The sequence below is a fragment of the Mytilus edulis genome, chromosome 12, assembly GCF_963676685.1.
Source record: "Mytilus edulis chromosome 12, xbMytEdul2.2, whole genome shotgun sequence".
NCBI classification, from domain to species: domain Eukaryota; kingdom Metazoa; phylum Mollusca; class Bivalvia; order Mytilida; family Mytilidae; genus Mytilus; species Mytilus edulis.
Window position 1 is genome coordinate 48,038,682 of NC_092355.1, and position 21,794 is coordinate 48,060,475.

The following is a 21,794-nucleotide window of genomic DNA, read 5'->3' on the forward strand; positions in this document are numbered from 1 at the left end:
CTTAATTAGACATAAGATAATTGAAATAAAAACAAAGTATATGTTTGTTATTGATTAAAAGACTTTTCTTTGATCATCTCATTAGTAAAAGCAAGAATGTTGTTAAGATTTGTTAAGTTCTTCAATCAAATTATATACAAAATATATTTATAGTGTCAAAGGGAAACATGTATCTATTTCTAAAAAGAATTTCTATGCATTGCCATTGGTTCATTGTTAAAAGGATTTTGATAGATATAGGAAGATGTGGTGTGAGTGCCAATGAGACAACTCTCCATACAAATAACAATTTAAAAAGTAAACCATTATAGGTTAAAGTACGGCCTTCAACACGGAGCCTTAGCTCACACCGAACAACAAGCTATAAAGGGCCCCAAAATTACAAGTGTAAAACCATTCAAACGGGAAAACCAACGGTCTAATCTATATATAAACAAAACGAGAAACTAGAAACACGTATATATTACATAAACAAACGACAGTTCTTTTTTAATTTTTAATTTATATACATGTATATCATAACATAAGAAATCAACTGTTTATCTATTCTAAGCTTTAATTTCAACTCTGATTGAAAATGATGTTTTCAGGAAATTTAATACAAATAAGCTAACTACTTTAAAAAAAATTTAATGCAGTACAGAACTTACGAAAGACAGACACATTTCTTATTTAAGATCTATTTTATTATTTCAAATCTATTTTCTTTTTTTAATATTAAAGCTTTTGAATTATTGACAAGCACATACATCCATTTGTTTCAAAAGCTAGATATAAAGTAAATTTAGGTAGGGGATCTGGTTGCTCATAATGCAGCTTGAGACAATAGTTAGAAATAAGGCAGTTGCACTTAACTCTCAAGTGTTGTTGATGCATAATATTTTATCTATACTACAAAGTGATAACATACATATTTTCCTCTGAAATAGGTTATTTTTCATCAAACTGTTTTACTAAAGTAATCGAAATGTAATCGAAAAGTAATTGATAATTACATCCAAATTTGTGCTGTAATCGATTAAATTACGATTACATGTAATCGAAAATGTCTTCGATTACAGATTACTGTCGATTACTTGAAAAAATGTAATCAATTACAATCGATTACGATTACAGATTACGATTACCCCATCCCTGTTGCACATACGAATAAATGACTCTACCTGGTTGAAAATGTCCATCAGACAGCAAACCAATGACATATATAATAAAAAGACATCAGGAGGCAGTACACACTTGTTAACAGTAGACAAATGTATGTACAGTTAGTCAAGCTATGAATTGTCTTGATTGATTGATTAGAATTGAGAATGGAAATGGTGAATGTGTCAGAGAGACAACAACCCGACCATAAAGCAGACAACAGCAGAAGGCCACCAATAGGTTATTGTTCGTTTCAAATGGTACTTTCAGCAGTCATAGCGATATTCATTATTGTAGCAGCTATTTATTTTTGTTGGAGAAAGCAAGAATGTTAACAGAAAACCACTGATCTGCTGTATGAAAACTAGAGATGTGTTTGAACAAAAGTATGATACATATAATTTCTTTTTTTTTTATGTCTAAAAGGTAGTGAATAAGCTGAGGAAAAGATTACAGAAATGTAAAAAAACAGTTGTGTGCCGCTATATATAAACATGTGGTCTACATAGATTTGTAACTTGGGAGAGAAAGAAGGTGATTCAGGTAAATAGTGCAGTTCACTCCGAGTTGGCTCTTTAACCATGCCAAAAATGTCATAATAATTAATACAGATATTCGGTGTGAGCCAAGGCTCCGTGTTGAAGGACGTACATTGACCTATAATGGTCACTTTTATAAATTGTTACGTTACATGGATGGGGAGTTGTCTCATTGGCACTCATACATCATCTTCCTATATCTATTAGCTGTAATTGGGTTTTGTGTAGAACATAAAACAATTAAGTAAAATGCTATGAATGCGTTGAAACATTTACACACTGTATCTATTGTTTTCTAATTGTATATAGGTTGGTACATTTTATAGAGAAATGAACAATATCTTTTACCTTTAAAAGACACAAGGAAAAATTCTGTCTTTTGAAGGACTTTTAAGTATGTCAACCGTGTTCAATTTTGAACAACTAGTCAAAACATTTACTAAATTTTATCATCGGTATAAAGACATTATTCGTAAATATAGCTCAACATGCAGACTTTTAATACGTTCAGGTATTTCACATCCAATTTTTTATGGTAATATTCTTTATAAAGCACAAAAGTGTCAGTATTCACCTCAGAAACTTACAAAACCTTTGAATAGACTTATTAAGAAAGGATATAATTACGATACTGTTGTCAAGTCATTAAAGATTGCATATTTTGGCGTTAATATTGAGTCACTGATAAGGTCTTTGCATCGGAACTAAACACATTTATTCTAAAAACAGTTGTTGGCATGACACGGGTTATGTTCTTCTCATATATGTTATGATGGTATGATACTAAACCCCTAACGGGAAGGATTGTGCCTGATGTTCATATGATGAAATCATAATCTTTTAGTCAGTTTAGTTGAAGTCTGGAGCTGGCATGTCAGTTAACTGCTAGTAGTCTGTTGTTATTTATGTATTATTGTCATTTTGTTTATTTTCTTTGGTTACATCTTCTGACATCAGACTCGGATTTCTCTTGAACTGAATTTTAATGTGCGTATTGTCATGCGTTTACTTTACTACATTGGTTAGAGGTATAGGGGGAGGGTTGAGATCTCACAAACATGTTTAACCCCGCCGCATTTTTGCGCCTGTCCCAAGTCAGGAGCCTCTGGCCTTTGTTAGTCTTGTATTATTTTAATTTTAGTTTCTTGTGTACAATTTGGAAATTAGTATGGCATTCATTATCACTGGACTAGTATATATTTGTTTAGGGGCCAGCTGAAGGACGCCTCCGGGTGCGGGAATTTCTCGCTACATTGAAGACCTGTTGGTGACCCTCTGCTGTTGTTTTTTATTTGGGCGGGTTGTTGTCTCTTTGACACATTCCCCATTTCCATTCTCAATTTACGTTGTTTATCATCTTAATACACCTAATTGCGGCCAAGCTTAGCGAAAGGTCGTGCGACATAATCAGTCAAACAAACTTTATTAGATTAACTCTCTAAGGAACTATCGTTTTCATTGGTCAATTCAAACCTTCGACCTCACACGAAAATAGAACACACGTACTATAACGTTAAATGGACTGATTAATATTCACGTAGCTGGTCAAGGTCGTTTAAAGCTTCCATCGTCGTATTCGCATACATGATTCCAATCATAATTCTAGCTTTTATAAATGTGCATGTGAAATTCATTGGTTTTATAATTTTCTGCAATTGGTAGTAAAGTTTAAACTTTAAAACCTTAACAGTTTTCACATCTAAATATTCAATTTAAATGTCTCCTCTAGATCAAGGGACGACATCAATGTAGGATAAAAAAACCTCAATTCACATATTTTTTTCATTGACTCTCCCAAGTTGCTTATCCTGCCTTTTCTTTTACTCAATGGACTCGATGAATTAACGTTGTACTTTAAAAATGAAACCGTACTTTACTACAAACACTTTTCATATTCTTTGCCAAGTTTTAGGTATTCGACATAGGATAGTGATTTTTTTTCTGATTCCGTTTACTTGAATAAAAAAAAATCCCAAAATTGTAAGTAAATTCATAACATGTAACCACCCATGCTTTGTTAAGAAAAAACGGAGATGGCCAATCATGGCACAGGGGATGATTAAATGTAGTTTATAAACTCCAACGATATACTTCATTAGCCTAGGTGTTGCTATTCTCGGTTGAAAAACGAACGTAAATTATATATTGTAAATATTAGACCGTTGGTTTTCCCGTTTGAATGGTTTTACACTAGTAATTTTGGGGCCCTTTATAGCTTGTTGTTCAGTGTGAGCCAAGGCTCCGTGTAGAAGGCCGTACATTGACCTATAATGGTTTACTTTTATAAATTGTTATTTGGATGGAGAGTTGTCTCATTGGCACTCACACCACATCTTCCTATATCTATGTAAATAGAAACAAACAGTTTAAAAAAAAAGTTTATTCATTAAATCATTTAAATGTATTGATAAAAAGGTGAGTTTCTTCTTTTGTTTATCAGTTTATCATACGCGTTTCGTTTTGTATTTCATTTTAAACACGAATACATACTACATATACTTTAGCGGATAGTTCAACAATGTTATGCAGCTCTATTCTTACAGTATAAAATTAAAAGATAAATGTTCATCCATTTAAAATCGAAAACAGTACATTTATATTTAAAAAAGAAGATGTGGTATGATTGCCAATGAGACAGCTCTCCACAAGAGACCAAAATGACACAGAAATTAACAACTATAGGTCACCGTACGGCTTTCAATAATGAGCAAAGCCCATACCCCATAGTCAGCTATAAAAGGCCCCGAAATGACAATGTAAAACAATTCAAACGAGAATTGTTCCTTATAAACTACGACATTTCTCACAAGTATTAATTTATTATTTAGCTCCACACATGCAAAAGAAATAATCGTCGCCGATGTAACATTTCAATTTATTAAAACAACATGCCTTCACTGAATTCATTCAGGTGCACAAATGATACGATTAAAGTTATTTTGTTTCTATCTTTGGGGGACAATTTCCTCCGTTTATGGTACGCTTACAGCTACTGTGTGTATGTTTTATAGCATGAAAATAATAAAAGAAGAATGTCAGTGCAACCCATCATTAATTATTGTAATGGATCAGTATTATGAGATACTTATTATAAGTGTCTACGACATTTTTAGGATTATAAACTATCGTCAGTATGAAATAAATTAAAAGTGGTTCATATATTCATCGGTATAAAAGCGGCACATGTATTCTATTTGGCAAACGGACAGAAAGTCACAGGACAAAAAGTCACAGGACATAAAGTCACAAATTTGATAGGACAAAAAGTCACAAATATTTGTTTGACAATTGTTTGAATATATACGAGAAAGATCTTGAGATATTTACTTTTTAATACATATATTCATATTAAAGTTATTGAAATTGATCATTTTGCTTGGAAAATGAAGATTTAATTAATTTTAATCATGCAAATGACATATTTCTTGGCACCTTGAAGCCATTTAAGTGCCAATCTACTTTGACATTTTGTTATATGATCATCTTTGATATTGTTTCGATAAATTTGTGCTTACAAAGTTGCTTTATATACAAAACTTCAAAAAAAATACAAAAATAATTTTGTAAAAATAAGCATTTTTTATTCAAAGAAAATAGTCAGAAAAACTGAATTGTGACTTTTTGTCCTGTGACTTTTTGTCCGTGACTTTTTGTCTGTGACTTTTTCTCTTGTGACTTTCTGTCCAACATTCTTTTATTTTATCCTTATATTTCTCATCATGCCGGGTACAATATAATTGAGTTGCTGCATGCATAAAGAACTTAGAATATTACTTAATACAAAATATCAGTATAATATTTCGACCCCACTATTTGAAGTTGACAAAACATTTATTTAACTCGTTTGACCAAAGGTTTGTAAACTGTACAAATCATTGTTTTTACGTTCGTAGTAACATAGTAAATTCCATTGTCGGTCACCTGTGTCAATTCACGTGCACACTGACTACATTGCTGTTGTATTTGAATCTTTCGGCCAATGAAATGAGACGTTACAAGTTGTTTGTTTATGATACGCCAGAATGTTATCAATGAACTATCAAACTCTAAACTTCCCTGTATATCACTGTAACGTGTAAAAGTATTTTTCTATTTGTTTTTATGGATATTACTTTTACTCTTTTGTCTGTTTTTGGCGATATCCATTTGACGTGGCTCTGTAATTATACATCCCGTGATTGTGTTCTGTTATTTTGATATTTTTTTTATTCTCGTCTTTCATTTTTGCTAATGTGCTTTGTCCATATGCCTTTTTGTGTTTCTTTGATACACAATCCGTGGCTCTGAACTTATAATTCCTGTCATTGTGTTATTGTTTAATGGTATTTTTTTTTTATTCTTGTCTTTCATTTTTGCTAATTTGCTTTGTCTATATGCTTTTTTTTGCGTTTTTTGTTACATATGCGTTTGTTTTTAATAGTGATTAAGATTATAACACAATGTGGACTTCTGTACCCCTATTTTTGACATGTTTACTTATGATGTCTGTTTGTTTTGTTCATACATCGTTGTCAATAAATTGTAATTTTACGCGATTGTCATACGACTGTCCTTACATGTATCCTTTCGTTTGATGAGTTTGGGCTTTTGATTTTGCAATTTGATAACGGACATTCCGTTTTGAAGTTTGCTCGGATTTCTGTATTTTTGCTGTTTTATGTTTAGTTAGGAAGCATGCACAATAAACATGATAGAAGTCTTTTTTTGAATAGTATCCATACTTTCCCAAAAATGTGAAAAATTTAATGCAGCTAGTTCTTGCAAAAAATAAAAATCACAAAAATACTGAACTCCGAGGAAAGTTCAATCGGAAAGTCCCTAATCAAATGGCAAAATCAAATGACAAAACAACCAAACGAATGGACAACACTTGTCATATTCCTGACTTGGTACAGGCATTTTCAAATGTAGAAAATGGTGGATTGAACCTGGTTTTATAGCGCTAAATATCTCACTTGTATGACATCCGCAAATCCATTGTTTAATTGCAAGTTTGAACTATATATATCTTTAAGTAAAGAATTATTACCAGATTTTATCGCATGAAACGAGAAGCCAATTGACAGTTTCAAAGCTTCTATAAAAACTGGATACATACCAAGTTCAGCAAGTACTGCTAATTTAACAAAGCTGTTGTATTTACACCAGTTTAAGCTTTTGCAAATTTATCAACCCAACATATTTCTTAAAATGTACTGTGCCAAGTCAGGAAAATGTCCATTGTTATATCATAGTTTGTTTCTGTGTGTGTTGCATTTTAGTGTTGTGTGACTGTTGTTTTGTTTTCTCCTCTTATATTTTGATGTGTTTCCCTCAGTTTTAGTTTGTAACCCGGATTTATTTTTTCCTCAATAGATTTATGAATTTCGAACAGCGGTATACTTCCGTTGCCTTTATTTATTTCAATATTATTAGTAACCAATGACCACTATTTTGAATCTAGACTTTCATGATTTTTAATATCTATAAACATATCGACACAAAATTCACTAATAAAGAAGTATGGGTCTAATAAAAGCATTTAATAACTCAGCAGAATATACAATAGTTTATTTTTTCTTTTTTAGGATATAATGGGAGAGTGGAATCGGGTGAGATTTACTTTGAAGTCCAATAGTCATGTGACTTTTTGTTCTCCATTATTTTACAGAAAATACAAGTATTTAATAATTTGAGATAAAAACTAAAAGAATTTGCATAAAAAAAAAAAAAAAAAAAAAGAAGCTTTTATCAGCAGTCCAATTTCTGCACTAGGAACACAATTCCATCAAGTTTTATTGTATATTTGATAAACATGTGTTAAAATTTTGCTTATACATCAGTTCACAAACTGACAAAAAAGGTATATAAAAAAAAATGTGCATTCTTCAAAAGCAGATTATTCCTAAATATATCATTTAAGAAAATTAAAAAAAAAACCACACATATTTACTGCTGCAATGTCTTTTTTTGTCTAACAAAGACAATATTTGTTCTCATGAGTTTGATATTTATATTTCATTGGGCTTATAATTGACAGTCTGTAATAGTATTTATATACACAATTTCATAAATAAATTTAAAATGTTTTCAACGTTTATAAGAAATTTCCAACAAATTGAATTTTTTGCTGCACAAAAATGCGCTATTCGACCAACAATGACATATACAAAAAGCAATATTCAAGGCCAAAATAAATGAAAAGCAAATTCTAAGATGAAATAAAAACGACGTTAAACTTGTAGAGCCAGAAATTTGAAAAATGTGTGTTACTTCTAATTTCTGACAAATATAAACTTAAGGTAATCTTGAAATTTCTATAACATTTTATATTACAAATTTGCCATTTACATTGTAAACAGTCAGTTTGTAATAAATTAATGAATAATATTACTAATTTACATATATACAATAAAAAAGAGCTATTGCTTGTTATTGTATGATTTTTTTAGAGACAAAATATAGTTTTTCTGTAATGTGAAGTACTTTTAGAATACGAACAAACGAATAAATGTTTATCGGCGTTTTTCAATAAAAGCGTGAATTTCAGACCTTAAAAAAAATGTAAAATCAACTTGTCTAAAATTCTATTTCAAGAGTAATTTGAGTACCTCTATTATAGACCGGTTTGTAAACAAAAAATGCAATCTTAAATAATTTTTAAAATAATATTATTTTCATAATGTATGTACTTGTCCACTACGAAACTGCTTCTAAACACACATCTTATTGCAATTTTCAATGTCTCCTATAGACATTCCAGTTTGTTTACTTTATTTACTAGAAAGATTTCATTTTTTCTGAATTAGAGAACCATTTTTTATCGATACAGATTAGTCAGTATACTTCACATATGAAATTACAACTCATGTTACGTAGTGGACATTTTGATGCGTTTCGTAGTTGACAAAACCGTTTCGTAGTGGACAAAAAGTTTCGTAGTTGACATTAACCCTATTCTATGTTAATAAAAACATACTGAAAATTACATGAAACTAACCCTTGTTATTTGTTTTGCACGAATATTATTGAAAAAAGAGTAAACAAGAATGTGTCCCTAGTACTCAGATGCCCCATCCGACACTATCATTTCCTATATTCGATGGACCCTGAAAATGGGTAAAAATCTCTAATTGGGCATTCAAATAAGAAAGACCATATCATAAGGAACATGTGTACTAAGTTTCAAGTTGATTGGAATAAACTTCATCAAAAACTACCTCGACCAAAAACTTTAACCTGAAACGGGAAAGACGGACGAACAAACGGACGGAGAAACGAACAGACGGACAAACAGACGCACAGACCAGAAAACATATTGCCCATTAATTGGGCATAAAAAGACTGCATGTTTTATTTTTTCCCCACAATCCCTATATTGTAATACAAAAATACGGTATCACTCTGGTCCATTTGATGTGCTAATTGTTTTTTTACCAACAATTTAACTGCCGTTATAAAAACATCACTTCTTTTGTAAGACCCTAATGTTTATATCTCTTGCAAACAAAATTACATTGATTTTTTGAAACTGTTTATTAGCAAAATTTAATGACTTCGTTTCATAGTGGACATTTTGTCAGGGACACACCTTTTTAAGTTAAATATCCATTTTCAAAAGCTGTTTATTCAAATATCTTGGCTGTAAACATACTTTTGAATTATTAAAGAACTTATATTAAGTAATAATAACATTTATTTCTACCTTTGTTTACACTGTTTTAGAGTATGAATGTTGAACAGGAGGTCTAGGGACATGCCATTGTGGTTATTTTGGACCATTCCGGAATCAATATCTTATCAATCCTTCTAAAAATAAACTGTTTCTTTGCTTGAAAATGTTAAATCTAATTCAATGTACTGACTGCACAAAAAATTACTTGCAAAGATCAAACACATTTTTTAAAAGTGGCTGGGACAAGAGATCACGTTTTTATCGAAAAACGCCCATATCGGAAATATTATTTACCCGTTCGTCAGATAATGTTCTTCTGATGTCGACCTCATTTCATTGATCAGTGATCAAGGTTGAATTAAATTGCATAGTCTAGTCCATATCTCGCGTACTGCAAGCAATACATCGACTATATATGATGCATGACCTGATTGCAAGGTGAACATTTTTTATGAGCAGGTTCCATCTTGACCTCATTTTTACGGTTCATTGGCCAATGCTTTTATATGGATTGGTCTGTTTTTCAGATGGTAACAGCAATAGATCAGCTGTTTTTGATGCATGCTATGATTGCATGGTGTACATTTTGTCTGGCATGATTTATCGGACTTTGACCGCAATTTTATGGTTCATTGCGCGACATTCGTGTTTTTGTAATTAGGTGTGTTTATCAGATACTTAAAGCAATCTGCTTGCTATATTTCATGTAAAGTATGAATGTAAAGTGTAAGTGTGTCTTTAGCAGAGTTCGTATGACCGTGATCTTGTTTCCATGACTAATTGACAATGTTGACCAAAAACTCGCTGGACATTTCAATGTTACAGTGCGCCGTCGCTCATTCCATTTTTATTAAATGTAAAATGTTTTACAGGAACTTGTTATAGCTGCTAGGGATGGAAATGTAAATTACTTGATGTTATGTCTAGAAAATGGAGCAGACATTGAATATAAAGTAGGTATAATTAGTCACATTAAAAGTAAACTTTGTTTTAGTACTGTAGAGCATACAATAGTCTTCTAATGGTTCATGTACAGAATAAAACACACTACAAAACTGCGGCCAAGCTTAGCGAAAGGTCGTTTGACATAATCAGTCAAACAAACGTTATTAAATTAACTCGTAAAGGAACGATAGTTTTCATTGGTCAATTCAAACCTTCGACCTCACACCTGCGAAAAAAGAACACGCTTACTAAAAGTTGAATGGACTGATCAGTATTCACGTAGCCGGTAAAGGTTGTTAAAAACCTCCATCGTCGTATTCACGTATATGATTGTGTTCTTGATTATCCCATGGCAATTCTGGCTTTTAACCATGTGTATGTAAAATTCATTGATTTTTTAATTTTGTGCAATAGTAAAATTTTAAGCTTTAAATTCTTAACAGTTTTCACCTCAAAATAATTCAGTCAACTGTCTTCTCTCAGTTGGTTCTATATTAAGAGCGCTACCCTTTCATTTTTCGGGGTGGGGAATTGAATGAAACATTTTGTTTTTAGTTGAAATCTCTGTCCTGTCTTTTTATTTTTCAGTCTATTTGGTTCTGCCCTTTTATTAGTTTACCCCAATTTGTTATTTGCCGAGTTGCTCATTCGGCCTTTTCTTTTACTCAATGGACTTAATGAATTAACGTTGTACTTAAAATGAAACCGTATAAAATAAACAAATTACATACTACGATATTGCTCGATTTTTATAGTATATGGGTTTGTGTTATAATCTGTCATGTTCATTATTAATATTTTTTCGTAAGTTTTAGGTATTTGACAAAGGATAGTGTAATTTTTTTCTGATCAGTTTGCTTAATTTTGAAAAAAAGTATCCCGATTTCAGTCTACATAAATTTAGAACATGTAACACTGTGTAACCAACAATGCTTAGAGAAAAATGGAGATAGCAAACTATGGCACAGTGGAAGGAAATGAACTCCATCGATACACTTCATGAATTTATAATTAACTTTATTTCTTTCATACTGACGCTAGGTTATTAAGAAATTTAGGATGACTTAATGCAGGACTCACCTTTTTATCAATACATTTAATGAATAAACACCCTTTTTTTTAAAACTATGTAACTATTTAAGTATTTACAATATATAATTTACGTTCGTTTTTCAATAATTTTGGGAATAGCAAAACAGTAAATTATAAATTCATGAAGTATCTCGATGGAGTTTATAAAGTACATTTCCTTCTACTGTGCCATAGTTTGATAATCTCCATTTTTAAATTCTATTTTGGTTAATTTGGACAACAACTCCTTATATTTAAAATGAACTTCAACAATATTAATTTGGTCAATAAAATGAAAGAAATAATTCCACAACTTTACTTAAGAATAATCATATCATGGATAAATTCAACATCTGAAAAAGAATCAGATCAACTATCATATAAACAAATTAAACAGCAGCTTATATGGGGCAATAAAAATATCAAATTAAACGGTGAATGTCTCATTTTCAAAAACTGTAAACATTATTGATAATAAAGGAAAATTCAATCAAAATATGATTTAAGATAAACTATCCTGCCATGCTAATTGGTATTCGGAAAATTCTAAATTGATGAAAGCAATACCAAAACAGTGGTTACAAGAGCTAACCAAAGAACATCAATTAAAACAAAAGTTGCTATTGACTCTGAATATAAATTTAAAGATAGAAAAGGAAAAATGGTATCATTTAAAAACATTTCCTCCAAAGACATTTACATCTCCCTCTTAAATAGATATTCTAAAAAACCAATAGGATTTCAAAAATGTGACAACATGTTTATTTTAGAAAACAACACAAGCATAAGACAACAAATGCTGAACTATATCTTTTACTATACACAAGATAATGAATTCAAAATGTTAAGATGGAAATTTCTGCACTACATTTTACAAACCAAACAATTACTTTTCTCTTGGAAAAATAACTAAAATTCCGCTATGTAATATTTATTGTCATCGAAGATTATGAGCACTATTTTTGGACATGCAAATTTCTGAAATCATTTTGGGATTAAATAAAACTATTACTTGATAAACTTAAAATAGGACATCATGATATATCAATTAGATCACTTTTATACGGATACAAAGTAAATGATTCAAGTAATTGCAGTATTAATGATTTATAAACAACTTTTTTTTACTGTATACAAAGGATATTATAGATCCGAGCAAAAAAGCCAAACAAATTATAAGAATACAAAAATTATCATACAACTATAACACAATGACAGGATGTGAAGATATAGAGCCACGTCAAAAACACACAATGCACTGAAATGCACACGATGGAAGAGGGAAACATACTTATGTTTAAAACAAAATATGAGCTACATCATTACGCAAATCTTATTTTCAAAACAAAACATAAGCAACGTTGCTACAAAACACTGATGTTATACAAAAACAAACATGATCTACATTATTGCTAAATGCTGATGTTTAACACAAAGAATGAAGCACTTTGTTACACAACACTGATGTTCGATCAACACAACGAAAGACAACTTCATTCCACAACACTTATGTTCACCAAGGATCATTTGCTACACCCTACTGATGCGCAACACAAAAATGAGATAATCATTACACAACACTTATGTTCAATATTTATATTTCTAAATTCATGTATGTAGTTTTGATTTTTCTTTTATAATATTTTTGATGTTTTATGATGGCTTTTGCCGACATCGTTGTTCTGTGTAAATATATCCTGCTTTAAAGCATTTTGTTGGTATTTTCTTATACATGTGGGTCCGATGGGTCATATTATGCTAAGTTGTTATCTGTTTATTTTGTTTGATGTTTGAATTCTGTATTTCTGGTACATTTCCCATATGTCTTATTCATCAGTATAGTCGAGTAACTCGTTGTTCGACTACAGCATATTTGTGTTTATGTTGTATATTTTCATGTGTGGGTATTGTTTGGTCTGACATGATCTTGCATTATAATACAATTATTTTCTTTTCATTTTTTATATGTACACTGTATATAAAAGAAAAACCGATATGTAAAAAAAATACAAATAACAATACTATTACAAACAATTTTGCATTTTATTATTCTTGTCATCGGAAGAACATACAAAAAATAATACAATAACAAAGTTTAACTCTATCCCAATGCAATATTCTGGTATTAATTTAAACAAATCTACGTTATTTTTATGTCCCACCTACGACTTCAAACTTTGTACACATGTTCCCTATGATATGATCTTTCTAATTTTAATGCCAAATTAGAGTCCATTGAACATAGAAAATGATAGTGCGAGTGAGGCATTCGTGTACTGGGGACACATTCTTGTTATAAATTTACCTGTGATGATATAAACGTCACACAAAAATATGTTTCATTTTTTTTACGTTGAACCATTTTATTTGTGGTGTTCTGGTGTACTGTGATAAATTGATGGTAGTTGTCCGTTGTTATTCTGCGGTTTATATGTTGTAACTTACTATTATATTATTTGTTTATGTATTGTCCTCTGCTGTTTGTGTGTACTGTATTCCTATCACGTAGTGTTGTCATTTTCGCAGTATATTTAACCTTGCCATATATACTGGAAGTTTTGGCTAGCCATAAACCAGGTTCAACTAACCTATTTTTCTTAAAATGTTCTGTATGAAGTCAGAAATATGGCAGTTGTTATATAGGTGTATAGTTCGTTTCCAACTACTTTGACGTTCACTTTTGTTGTAGATCAATGTTTCTGTTGTTTTACTGTTTTCCTCTGATGGTTATGATTCCCTATGTTTTAGTTTGTTACCCGAATCTGTCTTTGGTTACAATTAAATAGTTATTAAACAGCGGTATACCTACTGTTACATTTATTTAATGCCAGACCAAAAAAATGTTATTCCCATTCTCCATACTCATTGACCACTCTAACCAGACACATAACTTGTGACACATTATACACCATTCGGACACACAACTCCTGGACTTACACAAAAATATGTGCCAAATCATTACGTTCTGTAAAAATCTATAACGCAACATTGTTCAGTTAATGAGATAAGTTTAAATGTCAATTGTATATCATTCTAGTGGTATGGAGATACAGCGTTAATGTGGGCTGCACGGAAAGGACACTTGAAGGTTACACATGTCTTACTTGGAAGTGCATGTGACAAAGAGGCCATAGATGTATGTAAGATATTAACTCCTTAGTCTGATCTCATTTTCCTTGGTGTGATGTAAACGTAAGTGGACACTTCTAGCAGAATTCGGGATATAACATATGTATCGTTAGTAAGCCAATTATTTCCCTAACTCCAGGACAGAAAAATAGGCACACAACCCGGAAATGACTTCGTGTAGTTTGACATGAGTCAAAACCAGTATGCATGTGCGGTCTCAAAACTGATTGGGACTGTTTCTTAGGTACTGAAGGTCAACTCTATTTGGTGTGTGGAATACATTTTGGTTGGTCACGTCTTCTAATAATATAAGCAAAAGAGGAATTTTATTTGGTTTCTAGTATGACTGTTAGATTATATATCAGTGTGGCAGGTTTCATTTGACCTTGACCTTATTTTCATAGTTAACTGGTCAATATTGAATTGTTCTGTATTTGAATACTAAAATCAATATTGATATGGCAACTATATTTCGTTGATGTAATGTTTGAAAGGGGTGCATACCTGTCTGTTAGGCAGCACCATTACTTGATTCATTGATCATTTGTTATTGTTAAGTTTCAGTTGTTAAATACTAGAAAGCAAAGTTGTCAACCTTATTTCATGTTTTGAATGATTTAAGGTTTACTTGTCTGTCTGGCAGTGTCTGTTTGAACTTGATCTAGTTTGTTTGGTTCATAGGTAGATTCTAAGTTTTACTGATTATTAGCAATAAGGTCAACTATATTTGATGTTAGATAAATAAAAGGTACACATGTCTGTTTTGTAGTGTAAATCTGATCTTGACCTGGTTTTCATCGTCTGCTTCTTACATAATATAAGCTATTTCAACTATACTTTTTTGTATATGAAATAATTGTTAGATGTAACGTGGGGGTACTCAAATTTCACCAATTTGACTGTTTTTAACCTACATTTATTTATGTTAAAAACAAAAGGATGAAATTCTGTGTATATTTTGTAGATGAATCCTCATTTATTATATAGTTTTACCAATTAAGTTTTGAGTTTATTATCGAATCATACAAAAATGTGATAAAACCGACCTCCAAACGATCCGTGATTCTTTTATGAGGAGTGCCCACATTGTATCCATTACCATTTGTTGTCGTTTGTAGGTTAAATCTGTACACGTAAAAATCGATTAACTGATGTTTATTTTATTTCCAAAATATTTAGAACAATTTTACAATAGTCCATAATAATTACTCATTTGAAGAAATGGATACAAATGACTTTTTATGTCGAATGGAGACGTTTCTGTAGATTTGACTCTTCCCGTTTATACTACATCTGTTCATAGATAATGTGAACGTGTTCTGTATATTTAGATTTAAAAGAGTTAAAAGACTACATAATGTCAAATTATGATTATACAAATGATTTTGCGCTAAAGGGGTGCAATTTGAGTACTGTGACCTTACATATTCACATTTTTGTCTGTCTAACTTGGGTTATCTGATCTTGACCCCATTTGCATGGAAAAGGTGTATTTGAAACATGCAGTCAAACTTTATCTTTACGATTGTCCATATCAAACCAATTATGATTAGTAAAGCAAGCGAGAAACTCTAAATTCATGAAGTTACTGAACAAATAATGGTTTAAAAAATATTTGTCCTTGTTGCTGCAACTCCGTATGTTCCGCCAGTAAGCATTGTATCATATCATGTAGTTAAAGAAAATAGAAAGAGACCGAGATTCGAAATTTTGTGTATGTTATGGAACCAGGAAAACTGGGATTGTTTCAGATTGGATTGCACGCAATATCTCCGATGTTCAGCACTGAAATTGTGAGTTTCATAAATAAATAAAGTGTGATACATGTTATTTTAACCAATTAAATTATGTATAGATTCAAACTACTTTTGAAAGCCATCAGTATATTTTTGTAACATGTAGTACATGCATTATGCCTGTTGGTAATTATTATGTTCCATTTATGAGCATAATGTTTTTTGGTCTGTGCATCCGTCCATTTGTTTGTTCTTTCGTTTGTCCGTTCGTCCGTCCGTCCGTCCGTTCGTTCTTTTGTATGTTCTGCTTCGTGTAAAAATTTTCAGTCAAGATACTAGTAGATTTTGGTAAAGATGAAGTCAAATCAACGTGAAACTTGGCACAAATATTACATTTGATATGATCTTTCTAATTTCATTGCCAAAATAGAGTTTTGACCCCAATTTCACAGTTCACTGAACATTGAAAATGATAGTGGACAATTCTTGTTTTATTGATGTTTCAGGGAGGAGGAATATGCTAGAAAATGAGACAAATTTTATTATGCTGAATCTATTGACATTCAAATATTATATAAAGGAGAGAGAGAGAGAGAGAAAACATACAAAAGGAACCTTAAACCTCACAGGTCGTAAAAGCAAACAAGCAACACGATGGCTAAAAGCGTATTATTGTTAACATGGCAGTTCTTGAAACCCCCACAACACATATATTGTTTCAGATTTTGTTAGTGCAGAATATATCAGTTTATTGAGTTTTGACCACTGATTTATGTGATATATATTGTTTATACTTGTATAATATCCCTTAGTTACCAGACACAGTTTTATGTCAGTTTTGTATGATTCCAGGCTGCAGGCTGGACAGCATTCATGTTGGCAGCAATTGAAGGACACCTGAAAGTTACACAACTCCTACTTGAAAGAGGTTGTAACAGAATGGCTGCAGGGGTATTTTCAATATTATACTATTAGTGTTATCATATTCATAGAATAAGTTATTTTGTTAAAAAAATAATAATCATTAATCTAAACATTTAAAACATTCTGTTGTTAGTGGGAACAAGTAAATGTTATTGTAATATACAACATTTATCTAATTTTAACTATAATTGTACTTAATAAAAGTATTCCAATTTTAACGTCTATTTGAAAAGTTATTTGTTAAAATTTATGATTTTACTTGATCTACACATAATTCTGTTTTGTTAGGTCGGAAAAAATTAAGCGAGGCCGGTTCAACAAATACTAAATAGAAGCATCTGCAGTTGGGTCTCATTTTAGTTTTTCTTTACCTTCTGAATCTTACGATAAAATATTTATACTTATTTTAGGCTCAATCAGGTGAACTTTTCTCATCCCTACGGATCGGTCGTCCGTTGCTCATCTTCGCTTTTACGAAAATCTTTTCATCTGCTTCTGCTGGGCCATAATCATCATAAGGATTTGAAAATATGTCTGATTACCTCACTTTCCAACCAACAGTGCGGATATGACTAAATATAGAATAAATCGATGAATACAAGTTTTGTTTATTAAATTGGAAACAACTATTTGTAATTAAATCTTGGAATACTATTTTTATTGGTAAAACTATAGATTTTTTTTATCAACAAATATACACCATATTTCACATATGTACGTTCATGGTACTACAATTTGTCAGTAAAGGTGAAGGTTGGTACCTATTAAAACGTTTAAACTCGCTGAATTTGTTTGCAACTGACCTGAGTCAGGAACCTGTTGTTCCGTGGTTGTCGTTTGTTAGTGTGGTTCATCAGTTTTTCTCGTTTCTCGTTTTGAATATAGATTAGACATTCCCGTTTGAATGGTTTTACACTAGTCATTTTTGGGGCCGTTATAGCTTGGTGTTCGGTATGAGCCAAGGCTCTCAATTGCAGACCATTCTTTGACTTATAACAGTTTATTTTTACAAATTGTGGCTTGGATGAAGAGTTGTCCCATTGGCATTCATACCACAACTTCTTATATAATTAACCACGTAATATGCTCGATATGCCTGTACCAAGTAAGAAGCCTGTGTTGTTCCTTGTTCATGTCTGTCATATTTGTTTTTCGTAAATGTTTTTGGTATAAAATAGGTCTGGGTCTTCTATTGCCGACCAAACGGGAAAGGTTTTATTCTCATTATTGAAAATCGTACGGTTATCGATAATGCTTACATCCATTTCATTCAATTTTACATGGATATTTGTCTTATTGGCAATTATATTGCATCTCCATTATTCTTATGCATAGGAAAAATCTAACATGGGCCGGGATGTTCAGAATGATGAGATTTACCTACTGTCTATTTACATCAAAACTGTAAGACGACTTTTATACGAGTTATCGCCTTTAAAGACTAGTTTTACTTTTTGTTGTATATTTGTGCCTTGTACAATGTTTTGAATTGCAATTTCAACATAAAAAGAGAAAAATGTAAATCGCACAGTAATCAACAAGACATTATTTACTAAATTTCAAATACGGTTGAAATAGTCAAAGGACTACTCATTCATTGTCATTAGAGTTATGATACTCTAATGATTTTTTTTTATCAACTTAATGATTTATGTCTTTTATTGGAGTTGTCACCTTTTAATGACGATTTTTACCAGCTTTTGTGTTTTTGTATAATACCTGAAAAAAATATAATAGATAGAAACTAGGTCTCGGTATGCAAAAATTATAAATAAGACAAGATCTACAAATGAATATATTTGGCGAAATTGTCAGTTCACTTCGTATTGCTATTATTGGTCTTTAAAAACAATGTTTACACATCTGTAGTGTTCTTCTTCTCAACTCTAAAACTATAATAAATAAACAGAATGTCAATTTTAACTTATCGTTTCCGATTTTGCCTACTGTCTTGAAAACAAAAGAAGATAGATAGATAGCAAAAATGATCAGCAAGACACGATCTACAATAAAGTCATTTCTTTGCTGAAATCGTTAGTAGATTCTATCTATGAGTGATTGCCCTTCAATGACAATGACTCTAGGTAAGAAATCATGACATCTCATAACAACTTATGCTGTCCATTTACAGTATGTCATGGGTAATAGTGAACAACGACAAAATATCGAACGGAAAACACTTTTAAGCCATGTAGCTATAAATATATATAGACAAACATTGACAAAACCAAGAAATCTAATATCCATAAACATACAATTTTTCCCTAATCACTGAAATTTGTTCCCATAAAAATAAATAAATCCACAGTATTTTGTAATTTCATAAAACAAAATGGTCCAATTTATCACTTAAATTTTTGACGTCAGTTGCAAGGTAAGTTGTATATATTTATAAGAACACAATGTTCATAACATTTTCAAATTACATGATATTATTGTAGAATGATGGAAGGACAGCTTTACATCTGGCAGCACAGAGTGGACGTTTAAAGATTACAAGATATCTCGTTGAACAATGTGGTATAAGTCCCTTGGTTAGAACACATCAGGTAAATTTTGACATTTTACTCTGTACCAGGATTTGTATAGTAAGAAGGATTGGAATCACGTGGACAGTTTGCATACTCTGTTTTGAAATAACACGCATATGCTGCGATATTGGCATATTAACCATGATGCATATCGTTTATCAATTTGCGTCCACCATTACAATTTGAAGTTTTGTTACTGCATGAATAACTTTGATTTTACACCTTGTTATCGCCCAGTGTAAAATATTGACAAACTTAATGCGTACCTATGGTAAAATGAGCATAGAGTATGAAATGAAGGATTTTTTTTGTAAAATTACGTAACAGAGGTTACACTTTTCCTACAAGAATTTTTACAAAATGTGTCAGCTCCTCTGACAACTCAACAGGAAAATAATCATAATATACCAACCCCATTATAGATATGTTGAATTCATCCAGTGACAAAAAATGTCGTAAATGTAATTTAGTTTTTGTTTTAGTAAATTAGGTCTTAATATTACGTTTTCAGTAAAACAAGTTTGTTTATAACAATAATCGTTCTATGTTTTCATGACAGGTTTATGTGTTTGAGTGTTCCCCGATAGCCTATTTTGTTTCATTCATGTCCTACTTTTTACTGTATAATTTTGGTTTTTCTTACTTGGTGCGCACAGAATGTAGAAAAAATCATGTCAATACAAATAAGAAGATGTGGTATGGTTGTTATTAGGAGAGCTATCCAGAAAAATCAAAGAGCAAGCATATAAATAAAGACACTTTTTCTTGCTAGGACTGTTTTCTTTGTAAGAGGACAAGCAATTGGTTTACTAGGGGGAAAGGGGGATGATTTTAGGAATAATTATTGTAACTGGATGAGAATGTAAAAAGAATATTATGCACATGCAAAATTAAAAAGAAAGGTCTGCTACATTTTGCCTCAAAACTGATTATGAAATAATTGTGTAAACAAATGCAAGAAACCAATTCGTTTTAAAATGGTTGCCCAAAAACGCTGCTTGCAAAATAGAAAAACAAAACTCTTTTAAAAAATAATACGGGATATAATTTATCGAAAACAAAGAGCAAGCAGTCGTTGAAAATCAGGCAAAAAATGAGTTTCGGAATGGAATTTACAAAGAAGAATAATAAAATTTTCCTTGAACTTGGTTATTTTGGCACATAATTTTCCCTATATATTCCAAGTGTTACCAGTTTTGGAATATTATTGGAGTGTAAAAAAAAAGCTTGGAAAAGATAGATTGCCAATACTGTAATCGTTACATCATAAACACAGTTTACACAGGACAGCAACATCGGAATGAGGAAAAAGTTAACAAAGGCCTGTCAATTTGGGATGTCAACACTTAATGCGCATCTGTTGGGACAAAGTCATATTATATCATTCAGACCCATTTACATATTTTTTCTTTCAATTTCGTATTTCAAAAATTATTTCTTGAAATTAACAATCACACAATTCATTAAATAAAACCCAGTGGCCAACAATAAATGAATAATCGGAATTATTGGGTGTACAGGGATGACTGTGTTTTGTTGTTGAGTAGGGCATAATGTACAGTTAAGATTTCCCAACTATATTCCACTATGAGCTTTAATACAAATATGTATACCGAAAGTGCACATATTATGAGCACAAAGTCTGACTTCCCCCTTCTACAGTGTACAATTTCAAGGTGGAACTTTTATAATTTACCGAGTGTTTTACTTATAGAGGATGCATGTATGTTCTCAGATTTTATTATTGTATCATTGGCTCACAATTAAATCCTGGAAATTGTTAGTTTTTAGTCTTTCTCCAAATATAAGAGATCAAAATGAAATACGTCGTGACGAGGTTCGGAATATTTTTTTAGTTACTATGCGCAATTTTCATACAAGTGAAAGGTTTGGCTAGCCATAAAACCAGGTCCAATTCATCATTATCTGCATAAGTAAATGCCTGTATCAATTCGGAATATAAAAGTTGTTACCCTTTTGTTTGATGTTGCAGTTAGATCATGGACTTTCTGTTTATGATTTTTTTCGTATTTTTTTGTTATTTAACTTATTATTCATACCACTTTCTTGAATCTTTTGATTAACTCATTTTATTTATTAAATAATTGTTTTCCTGCAAAAT

General features: G+C 31.3%; 1 protein-coding gene across 6 annotated transcripts in view; it reads left to right on the forward strand.

The window, feature by feature from the left end:
- The window catches only part of LOC139498673 (uncharacterized), a 44,834-nt gene that overhangs the window by 4,625 nt on the left and 18,415 nt on the right, over window positions 1–21,794 (forward strand). For 4 of the 6 annotated variants that reach the window (XM_071287185.1, XM_071287182.1, XM_071287181.1 and 1 more), the window contains exons 2-7: window positions 1,570–1,686; window positions 7,250–7,273; window positions 10,209–10,289; window positions 14,390–14,488; window positions 17,070–17,168; window positions 19,583–19,690. Coding sequence is in view for 3 of the 6 variants with exons in the window: in XM_071287182.1 (XP_071143283.1) it covers window positions 7,256–7,273; window positions 10,209–10,289; window positions 14,390–14,488; window positions 17,070–17,168; window positions 19,583–19,690 (405 nt within the window). In the remaining 3 variants the exon portion in view is untranslated. Of the gene's footprint in view, window positions 1–1,569; window positions 1,687–7,249; window positions 7,274–10,208; window positions 10,290–14,389; window positions 14,545–17,069; window positions 17,169–19,582; window positions 19,691–21,794 lie in introns of all 6 variants that reach the window. The other 2 variants (XM_071287183.1, XM_071287186.1) reach the window with 1 other exon arrangement.